Source organism: Lissotriton vulgaris, chromosome 7 (genome assembly GCF_964263255.1).
Source record: "Lissotriton vulgaris chromosome 7, aLisVul1.2, whole genome shotgun sequence".
Lineage (NCBI taxonomy): Eukaryota > Metazoa > Chordata > Amphibia > Caudata > Salamandridae > Lissotriton > Lissotriton vulgaris.
Genome location: NC_141695.1, coordinates 548,722,236 through 548,737,949, shown reverse-complemented (window position 1 = coordinate 548,737,949; position 15,714 = coordinate 548,722,236). Strand labels below are relative to the sequence as shown.

Below are 15,714 nucleotides of genomic sequence, written 5' to 3'. Positions count from 1 at the left end.
AGTGTAAAGTGTGTGCGCTTGGTGGTACATTTAGTGGGAGGGGCCTGCCCTCTCAGAGGAATGCATGAGGGATTCCCTTCTCAGTGTGTGGCAGTGTTAATTCCTGCTATGAGAGTAACAGTATGGTCAAGTCTGGTATGTATGAAATTATGAGAATAAATACTGTGCAATGGTGTGCGCAGATTTATTATGACTATGTGAGAAAGGCCACTTTTAGAAGTTGGCATTTCTGTGTGCTATGTGTCTGCCTGCCTGATGTGAATTGCATGTCTGTTTTTGGAGGGACAGGGCAGGCTGAGCAAGACGTGGGTTGAATAGAGAGATCTGCAGTTGGAGTATGGGGAGGGGTGACCCTTTGATCTGCGCAGGGCTGTGCCTGGCAAGGTGAATGATGGCTCACCTCCCACTGTGCGTCTGATGGCAGACCCCCTCTTCCTCAAAGGCAGGATGCAGCCTTGTAAACAAAGTGCTCCAGGACCCCACCAAAAGGGTTCTGGCTGGGTTCAGAGACTTGGGACTTTGAGAACACAAACGTTTGGTGGTATAAGTAAAGGGGCTGTGACACCATGAAATTGTTCAGTTTCATGGTGCTCTTCTAGGATGATGTGCTGTTCCTGATCCTGCTGGGGCCCAGGAGGAACTCCATGAGGGCTTGCCTCCCTGGGCCCTGCATTACCCCCTTGATTGCGGAGAACTTTTGGAGTTATGGCTCCATGCGCCCTGTGAGCGCTATATTTTAATTCTTTCCTGGAGGAAGAACGTGTTACTTCTGGATGCCAAAACGAACCTCTGTCTGTGTAACTAGAGGGAAAGGACTTTGAAACGTTCATCCATCTTGTTGAAGCAACTACCCAGGGGCCTGATTTGGGCTTGCCTCCTGCTGAAGTCTCAGGGACATTAGTCTTCACACATCAGCTGTTTGGATTCCTATTTGAGGGGAATTCTCCTCACAGGTGAGGCCTTTGTTGAGAATTCTAGAGCCTCTGGTTCGACTGCAGGGAACGGTGCTGAAAGTCATTGTTATCGCTATTGTGGGCCACAGCAGCTGAGGAGCTGTTGCCGCTGAGAGCCCGCATTTGGCTGTGTTACCAAAGTCATCGTTATCGCTATTGTGGGCCTCCGCAGCTGAGGAGCTGCTGCCGCTGAGAGCCCGCATTTGCTTGCGTTACCAAAGTAATCGCTACCGCTATTGTGGGCCGCTGCAGCTAGGGAACTGTGGCCGCTGAGTGCCCGCATTTGCCATCCTACGAGAATCATCGCTATCGCTATTGTGGGCCGCTGCAGCTGGGGAGCTGTGACCGCTGAGTGCCCGCATTTGCCATCCTATGAGAATCATTGATATCGCTATTGTGGGCCGCTGCAGCTGAGGAGCTGTGCCATTGAGGGCCTGCATTTGCAGTCATACGAGAATCATTGCTATCGCTATTGTGGGCCGCTGCAGCGGAGGAGCTGTGCCGCGGAGTGCGTGCTTTCGCTGTACTACGAAAATAAATCACTATCGCTGTTGTGGGTCGCTGCAGCTGAGGAGCTGTGCCGCTGAGTGCCCGCCTTTAAGCCCCTTACTTTCACAGCTGCACGGCAATTAGCTGAAAAGCAACAGCAATCATTACAAATTCAGGAGCAATTTTAATTCATTGCCTACATCACTATCTCTATATAAGAGAATATATAGGTTGCCCAAAGCAAGCGTACATAAGATAAAGAGTGTAAAGTGCTTAGTGAAAGGGATAGAAAATAGAAAAACATACAAATATATTTACACATTTTTTCAAAATACATCAGTTGACACAATACAATTTTGTTTGTGTGGCCTGGTCTGTGTAATGAGTTCTATACACAATTTTCATTAAGTGGAGGCATTGCTTCCAAAAATTATATTGCACCAAAAAATCGTGTGACACAATCCAAGTAATCAGAAATAGTGTCTTTCTGATTACCTGGATTGTGTCACTATGTTTTTGTTTGAGTTATTCTTTACTGTGGTTTAGGTATGAGGTTATTTGCCTACTGTGGTTTAAGCTAGTGAGATTATTCCCTAATTTGAGTTGTGTTTAGGAGGTTATGGTCTAATACGTTTAGACTTATGAGAGGACTGTATACTAGGTTTAGGCTTATGAGGGTGACACAAAATGTAGTTCACGCCTAAATGTGATACTGTGCATAATATAGTTTGTGTTACAGGATGAGGCGGAGTACAGTGTTTGCCAGTAAATTACTGGTTGTGTTCTATGTTTATTATAGGTTCTACATTTACTATCTTTACTAAGTTATGGTTCTGACAGTGGGCCAAGTGGCCCCATCATGTGTATATTATCCCCTGTAAATATTGCCCAGTGCCAGTTGGCACAATGTATATTGAATGATTACTATTCTAATGTGTGTTATGAGAATACAAAGGCTATTTTCTATAAAACCTTGTGTGGAGTTCATGTTGTGGTGCGCCTAGTATGTTGTTGCTGTGTGGGTTGCACAAATGCTTTACATATGGCCTCCGGGATAAGCCTGACTACTCGTGCCAGGCTATCAATGGGGTGAGCAGGGGTTATCTTTGGCGTGTAATTCCCTTGCCCTGACTAGAGTGGTGGTTTCTGCCCGGCTTAGGCAGAAGCTCTAGTCAACCAGAAATCCCATTTCTAACAAATCTAATTTACAATTCAGATAAATTCTTTCTAGAAGCATGTTCGAAGGATCGATTCTGAGTCCGTTTAAAAGGGTGGCAAGAGTTCAAAAGAGAACACTGACATATCAGAGGAAAACAAAAAAACAATAGATAGAATACGTGAATTAATCTCAGTCCCTAGTAATTACCCACAAAGTCACCTCAGACGAGAACCAGTCAAATGCAAATCACCTTAGCCCTGCCCTAATAGGAACAGTCAAGTCTGAGCAGTCAGATCAAGACCCCCTCTGAGCAGGAATGTGAGCAACCCAGACCGGTTTCAGCTAGTTAAGCCTAGTCAGTGAGCTATTGCTTAAGTACTGTAACACAGTGAGGATGGGGACCCACGTCCGCGCATACCTGTCGTGCAAGGGTGAAAAATAGTGCCGGCTTTAGGGTGATGTAACCGGAGCCATCGCACCGGGCGCCAAGGTCGAGAGGGCACACTTTGACATGCAGAGGGAAGATCGGAGTTGCCTGCAGAGATCTTTGTGAGGCTGGAATTCTTCAAGGGCTAATAACAATAACACTTAATGGAGGGCTCTATGATTTGTCTAGCCACAGTAATGACTCATGAAAAAGTAGCATTAAGAGTTAATGTTCCTTCTACAAAACACAACGCGCAGCTAGCAGATTTACAGGCTTGTATTTTGTAGAGTTAGCTCAGTGCGTTACTACTTTGGTCACAGAGATCCTTTTGTTACAAAAGTTACAATCCTGCCATAAGTTACAATTTACATAAATTAAAAGTTACTTAAACCCTCTATATATTATAATCTTTCCAATATAGCACATCAGGCTATGACCTGCATCAAAGTGCAGTATGAAAATTGCAAGGCATAGGTTTAAAACCTTTTTGTTTTTTCTTCAATCTTTTGTTATTCGAAGGTTACTAATAATGGTTCCTTTGAAGGGGAACAGTTTCATTAGTATGACACCCCCAATCATTGTGCAACTTTTCAAATCTTGAGTTTGTGGTCAGTTTACTAACGCTTTGCATCGGGTTTGCATCAATAAAGTGATGCAAACCTGGTGCAAAGTGTTGTATTGAGTATACTTTCCAGCACAAATCCTATGTTGAGTTGGAAAGTAGCCCTAAAGTAACACAAACTAGCACTACGCACTTCCATGCATAGAAGAGGCATACCATGGGTACATTGACATACTTTGCACCCACCCATGCATTTTGACATTAATCCCTCTCTACTAACAAAAGAGCCCTAAAAACTACCCGACCTCCCCTTAAGCCCCAACTACCCCCATACCCGAGCCCTAAAATCTACCCCAACCCCTGAGCCCTAAAAACTGCCCTGAGTCCCCCATAGCCCTAAAAGCTACCTATCCCCCGAAGCCCTAAAAGCAACACAGACCTCAGCTCAAAGAACAAACCCACCAAGCAGCCCTGAAAACAACCCCAACCCACTAACCCTGAGCCATAACAACTACCCCAACCCTTAAAACTACCCACGCCCCCAAACCCAGCAGTGCCCCACCTACTTCAACGCATCCTCTCACGATCGTACCTGTTCCTGGGCCTGCCCATCTCAGCATCTAGACTGCGCATATGCGTGGTTAAGGCAAGCATGGTTGTGCTTGCATGGGAACGGCATGTGTGGCTCTGCACGTATTGTTCAGGCCATTTCCTGTGACGTATAGTGCAGCACACATGCAAAGTGGTAAAGTGATAAACTTTGTCAAAGCATAGAATTTTGTGCTGGAAGGATCCTTGACATCAAGCACACACCCTAGCGCTATTGGTCATGGGGTTGTGCATTGATGAAAGTAAAGGAAGTTAAAGTACGCCAGCACTGGAGCAGAGAGCATATCTTAGTAGATTTGGTACTGTTGTGCTCTCTTTTCACGCAGCACAACAACTTTGGTTATTGAGTATGTTCACACGGGGTGCCACCAATGCTAAAGTCGGCCTTGGTGAATTACAATGGAATGAGACGGCCTGTAAGGAAAAGTGCTTCTGTATTTTTATGACAATTTAAACTTAAATGAAAAACAGTGTAACATCAATCACCTGACAAACTATTTCAGGGGATCCCCTGGCATTCAAATTCAGAGTCTTCTAAAGCGCCTATTCCAGTACCCGCACACGCCCTGAGATGCTCAGCCTTTGAATTTCAGAACATAATGGAGACCAGTAAGTGAACAAAGCAATGAGGTCACAGGTCCTGTGTTACTGGCTTTCCAGTTACAAATATTCAATGGGACAGAGCTGCGAAATGTGCCACTAATCTATAAACCCACTTCCATTTACTAGTTGGACAAATGTAGTGGAAACGGTGAAAGCTAATCCCATATTTCAGATTCGATGTATGCCTTTTGTTTAACTGCCAACTTTGGAACTGGGACACCTGGTTGGTGTCAGCTCAACATCCTGCGATTCCAGTCAAGTCACTTAATCTGTCTGTGCCAAAAAAACACAAGCATTGGCATAGCGAATAGGTTTTGCCTAAGCGAATTCTATCGACTCTGTCAATTCTTTTTTTTTTTAACATATTGCAGAGCAGTTGAGCGGCTGTGTAACATGGCTTAAAGTATTAAGAAAAAAAGGGCCATGACATAGCACTTAAAAAAAATGAAGCCATGTTGCACAGCAGCTTATCTGCTGTGAGGCATGTAAAAAAAACATTGACTAAGCCAATACATTTCACATAGGCGAAAACTATTGGCTTTACTAATGTTATAGTTACAAAGAGAGTGCATGCAACTTTTAATTTATTTATGCATTTTTATATAGCGCAAACTTTACCCAGAGGTGTTTGAGCGCTTTACAATAGTTACATTGATTACTGAATTCCCGTCTGATTCTTAACAGTTGCTTTTTTAATCACTCCTTAATCTTGGGCACCAAGAATTGTGAATATAAAATACATGTCATTTAGTTTGTTTGCAGTCAGAAAATATTTGTTTGCAAGCACGTTTTCACAAGCACAATAGCACCGCATACAACTATAATGCACGAATTGTTTGAGCAGAAAAACACTTCTCTATTTCGTTTTAATGCATTCGTGAGACTTCTGATGGAAAGAAACAAGTTTTCTTTCACAGATCTCATTATTTGATACAAATGCTTTCAACAGTTAGTTCAGGGTTCTAATTAATTAGCAACTTCACACTACTTGATTGTGCTCAGTTACACATGCTCTCTTTGTAACCATAAAAACGTGCTCTATACGCAGACACCAAAGACACTTAATGGTAAAAGTAATCCAGGTAAAAACTTCTGAGCGAGGTTGAAGTCCATATGCAATTGATCAGTTACACGAGCTCTCTTTGTAACTACAAAAACGTACTACATGCAGAAACCAAAGGCGATTGCTATTCTCACTAATCCAAAGAAGAAATTCTGTAGGCGAGATAGAGAAAAAAAATAATCAAGCCTGTACACAAGAAGAAATAAAATAAAAAAAGATGTGTTCCGAAAAAAGCAGTGCTGCGGTCACCAAAGAAGCTGAATGGTAAAAATAATCTAATTAAAATGTTTAAAAGATTCCAAATAGTGCAGCTACACAAATAACATGCAGTCAACAAACGATCTTAAAGACCAAGAAAAAAGTAAGTCCATGAGAAGCGGATAAAAACTTAACAAGCATTTACAATGCAATGGTTTCGCCTTTGGAAAAGTTAGAGCTATTGGCATTGTAAATGACAAAATTTGTATTTACGTGTTGGTTTTGAAAACAGATAAATAAATGGCATTGTCATTTACATTGCCATTAGCTTAATCTCGGCAGTCACTCTGCACTCCCTAGCATTCTGCAGTCATTCTGCACTCCCTAGCAGTCACACTGCAGTCACTCTGCTCTCCCTAGTCTCTCTGCAGTCCCTAGCACTCCCTAGTCACTCTGCACTCTTTAGCACTCCCTAGTCACTCTGCACTCTCTAGCACTCTCTAGTTTAGTGGTGAACCAGTCTAGGGAAGTATGAAATTAATTTTAGCTGTGTACACGTTAGTCTGTTATTTAGATTAAGTAGTTCTGATATCGATGCTATTCTACATTATTTTTTTATTCTATTCACAGGTGAAACCATTTCTATTTTTTTTTCCTAACTCTGCGAGCACACTTTCAGTCAGTTAAAAGAAATGCTCCCCTCTGTTTGTTTCACTGCAGGGGGGGCGGGAAAGGAACGGAGAGCGGGAGGGGGAGGGGGCGGGAAAGGAACGGACAGCGGGAGGGGCAAGGAAGGCACTCACCTGGACTTCCTCGGGCGGCAGTCGGCCGCAGAATGACAAACACAAACCTGGACGCCCAAAAAAAATAAACCCCGCCCACGGCCGCGATGACGTTGCGGAGGGAAGAAATCGCGGGAACGCCCACGAATCTGGTCCGGCCATGACGGACAGATCTCTGTTCCAATGGCTAGCTTCCATTTATGGAGCTAGCCAATGGAACAGAGGGCGTAATCCCAAGCCCACTCTGTTCTAACATAAGATTTCGCCTGCGCCGAAAAGCTGCGCAGAGCGCAGCCTTCGGCGAGGCGAAGCCTAAAAAGGGACGAGCACTTGGTCCAGGTTCCACCGAAAGAAAAACACATGAAAAGAAAACAGAAACCAACAGAAATAAACAGGAAATAAGACGCTACCCAATAACCGGCTAGGAAAACGGAGTGACAAGCAGACCAACAATAATAAGGTTGGGGTGGGCTGAAAGTCCCTTTTAACATTTTTGTTTGTTTAAATCACAAGAGATTTCATAAGCAAAGCACAAGCGCTGTGCAGCCGAAACCGAATGCCTTTGTGTAATGTAACTGGAGCTCATGTGGAGCTCTCCAATGCTTCGGGTCATGTTCGTGCTATAAAAAACTGCAAAGATAAATAAAAACATGTAATTTTTCTTCAAGTGAGCATTAGGGAGAAGACAGAGGGGGCAGTGCCCTGGACGCTGGGTTAAACATTACACGGTAGTCTCATGTGACAAGTGCTGAGTCACCCTTTCCCACAAGGCCTTCACCGGCTCTTGGTCAGAGTGGGGCGGGCTGCTCAGCGTTGCCTTCTTACCGCTCTCATTAAGTTTGTCGAAATCATCTTTCAGCACAAAAGGTAATTTGCCTAAGAAAGGAGGAAGGACATTTTCCAGACAAGAAAACCCAGAAAAGCTGAAGTGAAAATGCCTTTGAAGCAGCACAAAAGAGGCCACAAAGGAGGCAGGTTTCAGAGCCTCACCTGGTGCTGGGACAGAACAATTGCTTGGCAACCGCAGGGTGTACAATGAACACGAGGTAGAAGGGAGTTAACCAGCTGACGCTTCCACCTCAGATCCTATTACTATTAATATACAGCTATGAGTCAGCAGGGGCTTTTGGCAGTGTCCGACTAGTACAGCCACAGAGCTACTGCCGATCAACTCGATCTGGCAGCAGGAAACGACACAGATGCTAGCTCAAGGAAGGAGGAATTACTAATTTACCTGCAATGCACCTGGGGTAATGTTAACAACTGGACTTAGCATTACCTCCCCCATCATATGTACTTGATATCCCAAGAAAGAGGTAGTTTGTGAGATGGAGCTGTATTTAAAACTCGATAAATAACATCGAACCAAAACAAATTACCTACATTCCTTCAGAAACTCGCCCAGTGGCTTAGTAAGGAAAACCATGAGAGTAGTTTAATAGACAATATCACGTATCTCGAGTTTAAGGGGTGGCTTTGCAACCTTCTTGACCACAATTATGTTGCTCGGTAGGTTGACCAGATCTTCTTGATTTTAGGAGACATTCTTGGTTTATGGCTATCTACTGATGTGCCATGACAAAGTTGTGTTAATGGAATACCCAGTCCAGTTCTTAGAAGGGGGCAAGTAAGCACGTTCCCTGCAACTAAAAAATGCTTTTCCATCTGTCTCTTTCATGAGGCAGAAAGGAAAGATCAAGAAGACGGAATGTGTGCTTTTCACCATTGGTCAGATTGGCTCTAAGAGACACCCGTGGCCAGATGTGCGGTTAGGTTCACAGTGGATGCACTGCCTTGCCATTAGTGCTCACAGGATAGAGACTGTGCGGCCTTAACTCGGGCCAGATATTCTCTATGGAATAAGGCTTCTGCACTGTCACCGGCTCAGATGTGCCTTGTTCCAGCATGCTTTGTCTCAAGTGCCCTGTGTTTCCGAGAGGAAATGGATTCCTCCCATCATATCAGTGCAGGATTGGTTAGCATCACTCCTTACTAAGCAATTTAACTTACACAGGTGGTACTGTATCAGTGTGTCAGTTACACTTGAATTTCTATGTGCTATTACCACAAACATGCAACTCTTTGGCCCTACTTTTAATTGTTGGCGAGTCCTTGAAGTAAACTCCTTCTTTAGTGCCCATAATAATGGTCAAATTGAAATCCTATTCGGTGTCTATGCATTGTATATACGTTTCGAATATCTGGTCATATTTGACTAGGGTCACAGCAACAAAGTGTAGCCCCTACCATGATAAAATTGTGTTTCCTTACCTTGACGATTGCATACATAAGCGTGTGAAGCAGGGGGACAATATGATGTTTATGATCACCTCTTTCGGCCTACAAAGAGAAAAGATACTATCACACCATTTTTCTAACAGGGTCATGTAACATTAACAATTATTGAAAAGTCAAACTGTGCTATTAGTTAGTAAACATACATTTCAAGATAAGATGGCAGCTAGGAACCACCAAGCCTACCTAGACTATCCAGTTCAATGACCTTGAATGCTTTCGATCTTTCTAGCCTCACATCACTTCTTTTTTCACAATGGAGGTAGAGGGAAGAAGGATGCAGAGGAAGCCATAAGGTGGCTGAAGGTGGCAGAGGCGATGAGGGAGAGTGATGCAGAGCCAGAAGTAAACAGAGATGGGATGCACTGAAAGGGACAGGCCTACAAGCATGTCCATTTGGTGCCCAGTGTAATTTGGCTGTTGTGACAGGCTTAAACTATTCCATTTCACTTTATGGAGTATCTGCTCTAGGACAAGGTAATTTAGGGCACCACCAGTAGAAAGGCATCAGGTTGCCCGTAAAACAAAAGTGCTTGTTGCCTCATTCTGAAGGCAAAGGGGCACCAAAATATCACTGTGCCAAATTTGAAGTTCCCTTTATGGAATAGTAGGGAGAGAGAGAGAGGGAGAGAGAGAGAGTGTGAGCGAGAAAGAGACAAAATAGAAAAGAGAGGTGAAAGTTAGGAGAGTTACAGAAAGGATAGAGATTGAGAAAGTAATTTCAAGCAGTGGGGGAGCTTAAAGATGAGGGAAGGGTACAAGAGGGTATTATGGACAAGACAGAGCAGTGCAACTAACTCACTATAGTCTATGTCGTTCCAACTCATAGCATGTGCAGGCAATGGTTGAAAGAGCCCTTGTCCCAGCACAAATTACATTAAAAAATAAGCTAGAGTGCAGAGCCTATGGCGTTCAAATTCCTAGTCCCTAATCTCAGTCAAGATTATGGCTAGTGGCACCCTGGGAAGAGGGTAGGTGGGTTTTGGAAATGGGGGTCTCTAGTTGGCAAGGGCTTGCACCTTTGTCCAAGTAGGGACCCTTCTTCCTAGCCAGGATAAGGGAGTGACACTCCTAAAATAACTCCTGCTCACCCCCTTGGTAGCTTGGCACGAGCAGTCCATTACAGCAGAGGCACACAGGATTACTGAGCAAGGAAATACTTACTTCCTAAAAGTGGTATTTTCAAACACAGAATGTAAAAATCACCTTTATTAAAAGATTCATCGTTAGATTCTGAGTTAAGGCATACTACATTTTATTTCCCCACCTAGTTCCCAGGGCCAGTTATGTTTATAAGATGTTATAAACAAACTTCTCATTCTGTCCAATGGGGAACAAGTAGCCTTGCAATAGTGAAAAACGAAATGGGCTGTAATTCACTATCAGGACATGCCACACACACCAGGGCATGTCCTACCTTTCACATATACTGCACCCTGTACACAGGGGTACTTTGGGTCTACCTTAGGGGTGCCTGACATGTGAAGGTTAAGGACTGGCCAGTGTGTGCACGGGCCAAGTTGACATGACAGTTACAAACTGCATGCAGACTCTGCAATGGCAGGTGTGAGGTACCTTTTCCGGGCTACTCACGTGGGTGGCACAATCCATGCTGCAGGCCCACGCGTGTCTTTGATTCACCGGGCCCTGGCACACACAGTGCACTGTACTTAGGGCTGACAAGAAAACCAAACAGCCAATTGTGGAAACACCAATCCATAACATACTTGACCACAGGAGCACTTGGACTTTACCACTGATCAGCAGTGCGAACAGTGCGCAGAAACACAAAGCCAGCAAAATCAGAGTAAACACCGGGAGTGCAGAAAGCAAAAACTCTGGGGAAGCACGTCAAAAGATGCCAAGTTTAACAGTGGGTCATCTAACAAACACAGATTTAGTGCTTCAGTTGCAAATAGTGATGTCACAGTAGCCTTAGGATTAGTTCAAGTCAAGTCAAGTCAGAAAATTTATATAGCGCACTACATACCCAGAGGGTCTCAAGGCGCTAAGGGAGGTGAGGAGGATTACTTGTCAAATATCCACGTTTTAAGTTGCTTTCTGAATGCTAGGTGGTTCTGGGTAAGGCGAAGGTGGGTGGGGAGTGAGTTCCATGTTTTAGCTGCCAGGTATGAGAAGGATCTTCCTCCCATGGTGGTCTTGTTGATGCGGGGTACAGTGGCGAGGGCTTGGCTGGAAGAACGTAGTTGGCGGGAGGGGGTGCAGAAGGACAGGCGTGAGTTGAGGCATTCTGGTCCGATGTCGTAGAGTGATTTGTGTGCGTGGGTTAGCAGCCGGAAAGTGATCCTCTTATTGACGGGTAGCCACTGGAGGTCTTTCAGGTGGCCAGAGATGTGTTCGTTGCGCGGGATGTCTAATATGATCCTGGCTGAGGCGTTTTGGATTCGTTGGAGTTTCTTCTGGATTTTAGAGGTAGTACCTGCGTAGAGAGTGTTTCCGTAGTCCAGTCGGCTCGTGACCAGAGCATGGGTGACTGTTTTTCTGGTTTCGGTGGGGATCCAGCGGAATGTTTTTTTGAGCATGCGAAGAATGTTGAAGCAGGATGAGGATACGGCGCTGACTTGTCTGTTCATTGAGAGTGAAGAATCCAGGATAACGCCTAGGTTCCGTGCGTGGTCTGTCGGGATGGGTGCTTTTCCGAGGGCTTCCGGCCACCAAGAGTCGTCCCATGCGGAGGGGGATGTACCTAAGATGAGGACTTCTGTTTTGTCTGAGTTCAGCTTCAGACGGCTGTGTTTCATCCATTCGGCAACTTCTTTCATTTCTTCGTGTAGGTTGGTTTTGGCGGTGCTGGGGTCATTGGTGAGAGAAAGGATCAGTTGAGTGTCATCCGCGTAGGAGATGATGTTGAGATTGTGTTGGCGAGCGATGGCCGCAAGGGGGCTCATGTATACGTTGAAGAGGGTGGGACTGAGTGAGGATCCTTGTGGTACGCCACAGATGACTTCAGTGGCCTCGGACTTGAATGGTGGAAGGCGGACTCTCTGGGTTCTTCCGGTGAGGAACGAGGTGATCCATTCAAGTGCTTTTCCTTGTATTCCGATGTTTCTGAGGCATTGTAAAAGGGTGCTGTGGCAGACTGTGTCGAAGGCTGCGGAGAGGTCGAGGAGGATGAGGGCGACTGTGTCTCCATTGTCCAGTAGAGTTCGAATGTCGTCTGTTGCTGCGATGAGGGCGGTCTCAGTGCTGTGTTTTGCTCGGAAGCCAGATTGTGAGGAGTCGAGGGATTTGTTGGCTTCGAGGAAAGCGGCGAGTTGGTTGTTGACAGCTTTCTCGATGACTTTGGCCGGGAAAGGAAGGAGCGATATGGGGCGGTAATTTTTGAGTTCGGTGGGGTCTGCTGTGGGTTTTTTCAGAAGGGCGGTGAGTTCAGCGTGTTTCCAGCTTTCCGGGAAGGTGGCGGAGTTGAAGGAGCGGTTGATGACGTCTCGGAGGTGCGGTGCTATGACGGAGTCTGCTTTGTTGAAAATGTGGTGAGGACATGGGTCTGTGGGGGATCCTGAGTGGATGGAGTTCATCAGGCGGATGGTGTCCTCCGTGGAGATTGGGTTCCAATCGTTGAGGATGTTCAAGGGGGGAGAATGTTCAGCATAAGGTTGGGTGGGTTGATCTCCGGGTTGGTTGTCGAAGCTGTTGTGGATGTCTGCAATTTTGTTGTGGAAGAATAAAGCCAGGGAGTCGCAGAGTGTTTGAGAGGGGGTGATGTCGTTGGAGTTGGCCGAGGGGTTGGTAAATTCCTTGACGATGTTGAAAAGTTCCTTGCTGTTGTGGGCGTTGTTGTCTAGTAGATCCTTGAATGCTGTTTTCTTGGCCTTTCGGATTAGTTGGTGGTGTGTGCGGGTGGCGTTTTTGAAGGCGTCCTTGGTGCTAGTGGTTGGGTCTTTTTTCCAGGCCTTCTCAAGGGAGCGGCAGAGTTTCTTGGACTTCTTGAGATCATCGTTGAACCATGAGGCCTTCTTGCTGCTAGGTTTGCTTTGACGTTTTTTCAGTGGTGCTAGGATGTCGGCGGTGTTGGATAACCATAGGGTGAAGTTGGTGGCGGCTTGGTCTGGGTTAGAAGAGTGGGCTGGGGTGTTTAGAAGGAGCGATGAGGAGATCTGGTCGATGGTGATTTTGTTCCAGTTTCTTTGCAGAGTTGGTTGGAGGTGGTTGATGGGTTTCGGCTTGTTGTAGGTGAAGTGAACGCAGCTGTGGTCAGTCCAGAGGAGATCCGTAGTGTGGCTGAAGGAGACATGATTGCTGGAGGTGAAGATGGGGTCGAGTGTGTGACCTGCGATGTGGGTGGGGGAAGTGACCAGTTGTTTAAGTCCGAGGTTGGCGAGGTTGTCTAAGAGGGTGGTGGTGTTGCGGTCGTTGTGCTTTTCAAGGTGAAAGTTGAGGTCTCCCAGAAGGATGTAATCTTTGGAGGGGAGCGCGTGTGGAGTGATGAAGTCCGTGATGTCTTCACTGAATTTTGCGCGGGGTCCTGGTGGTCTGTAGAGGAGGGTGCCTCTGAGTGTGGTCTTGGGGTCGATGTGGATCTGGAAGTGAAGGTGTTCAGAGTTGGCGAGGTTGACGTCAGAGCTGGTTGAGATGTGGATGGATTTCTTATGGACGATAGCGATTCCTCCTCCTGTGTGGCCGGTACGGTCCTTGTGTGTAATCTTGTAATCTTCAGGGATGGCAATGGTGATGTCTGGGGCGGAGGAAGCATTCATCCATGTTTCTGTTAGGAAGGCGACGTCTGGAGAGATGGTGTCTAGTAGATTCCATAGGTCAATGGCGTGCCTGTGGACCGATCGGGTGTTGAGAAGGATGCATTGTAGTTCAAAGATTGTATGCGCTCTATGTAAAACAGAATTACGCCTGTGGAAGGGCATTGTTTACACTTAAGGTAATTATTTGGACCTCTTACACTAATTGCATTACCCCTAGATGGCACAATGTGGCTGCTACCTTACCTCTCTGCAGCAGTCTTCTGTGTACCATTTTTTTTATGGAAAGATGTGAAGAATTTGAGATGTAATCACAATATTTAAGAAACTGCAGTTAGGGCTGCACTCATATTTACAAGGCATGCTCTAATTTTAACTGCAAGAACAAATAGCGTTAAACGGAGTAAAGCCAACTGATATATGCTAAATATCCAGTTACAGTGAGTGCAAAACCGAAGTGAAAGCTAAATATCATGCAGGAATATAACATTCCAATTTCTGATTGAAAAATCTGCAGCAACTTCTTGAAGGAACCTTCACCACCGAGAGGCTGGACCAGTGGCCAGATTCACAAATAATTATGTGCTCCAATGGTAAATTTTTCCAGAATTGTAAATCCATGTGTAACAATGACTGTGGAGTTTGTGGGTTTTGGATCACCTGCTTGTTAACATTCCAAAATGTACAGGTTTTTTGTCCACCATGGAATTCCACACAACTGTACATCTGTTTTTAAGGGAACAGCGAGGAAACACCTGCATGTTTAAGGGGCTGGAGTTGAAAAGGTTCCTCCGAAGAGGAAAAGGAGAAGCGAAAACGTTGCATGTGCTAATGCACTTTCGCATTCCCTTGCCCTCAGCCACAAATGTCAACCTGATGGACGCTAGTCGTGTGCCCATGTTATATATTGAACTATCCGTTGGAAGTACAAGTGTTGTGTTTTTCTTTGAGAACTCTGCAAAAGCCTAAGCTTTCCTAAACGTGCAAGAACAATCATGTGGTCACAAGTTTCTGACTTTTACTTTTTGCTCTCATTTTGGAAGCTAGCCCAATGCCATCGTAAGGATTTTTGGGGCCTCGGACCCCCCCCCCCCTCCCCCCCCCCCCCCCCCCCCAATCCGGAACACCTTGAATTTATTACCCAACCAAGGATACTTTTTCAGTATTTTTTTACCATCAAAATATACAATTAAAAACATCCCAAACTGACATAGCACACTAGTTGCTGCATTGTAAAACAACAGTCATTTAAAAAGTAGCTAACATTTACTAAAATGCTGTGCCCAAGTCCAGGTGATTTTCTGCACGCGTAAAACAGCTCAATTTATATATATCATCTTGTATTCTGCGGTATTTGCAAACTTAGTGCACAATGAGCCAGGATGAATTGTAAAAGTACAGTGCTGGACAAGATACAAGCATAGGAATGCTAAAAACACCGATATTGCCCTTTAAAAATGCATGAACTCCTTTCCTTTGGGTTTATTTTAAAAACAAAGTGCACGGTGTTTAAAATACAACGAGCAAGGCAGCTTACTCCATATCACGCTACTGTGATTGAGGTTTGTTTCAAATACTTCTCACGTCTGAGCCAGACATTTAACAGGAAGCGACTAACTGAGAACACAATAGGGCAGATGTATCAGTTTCAGAATTCGCTGTGCCTGTAAGCAATGGACAACCCCCATATTCTAAACAGACTTGGCGCAGCCATCCTCGGCGCGTGCCACGATACCCAGGGCATGCGATCAAACCATGTTCCACTGTCTCCGGGTCCGAGCCGCAGGAAGGGCAAACAAACAACGGGGTTTTCTTCCACTTACTACTAAATGTTCTTCGAGGTAGGCAGCCGAATCCGA

At 45.2% G+C, this 15,714-nt stretch overlaps 1 protein-coding gene across 2 annotated transcripts in view; it reads right to left on the bottom strand.

Moving 5' to 3' along the window:
* PIK3R6 (phosphoinositide-3-kinase regulatory subunit 6) overlaps window positions 1–15,714 on the bottom strand; it is a 688,429-nt gene that overhangs the window by 279,265 nt on the left and 393,450 nt on the right. For both annotated transcript variants that reach the window (XM_086930633.1, XM_086930634.1), the window contains exon 6: window positions 9,117–9,185. In XM_086930633.1, coding sequence (XP_086786759.1) covers window positions 9,117–9,185 — 69 coding nt within the window. The remainder of the gene's footprint in view (window positions 1–9,116; window positions 9,186–15,714) is intronic.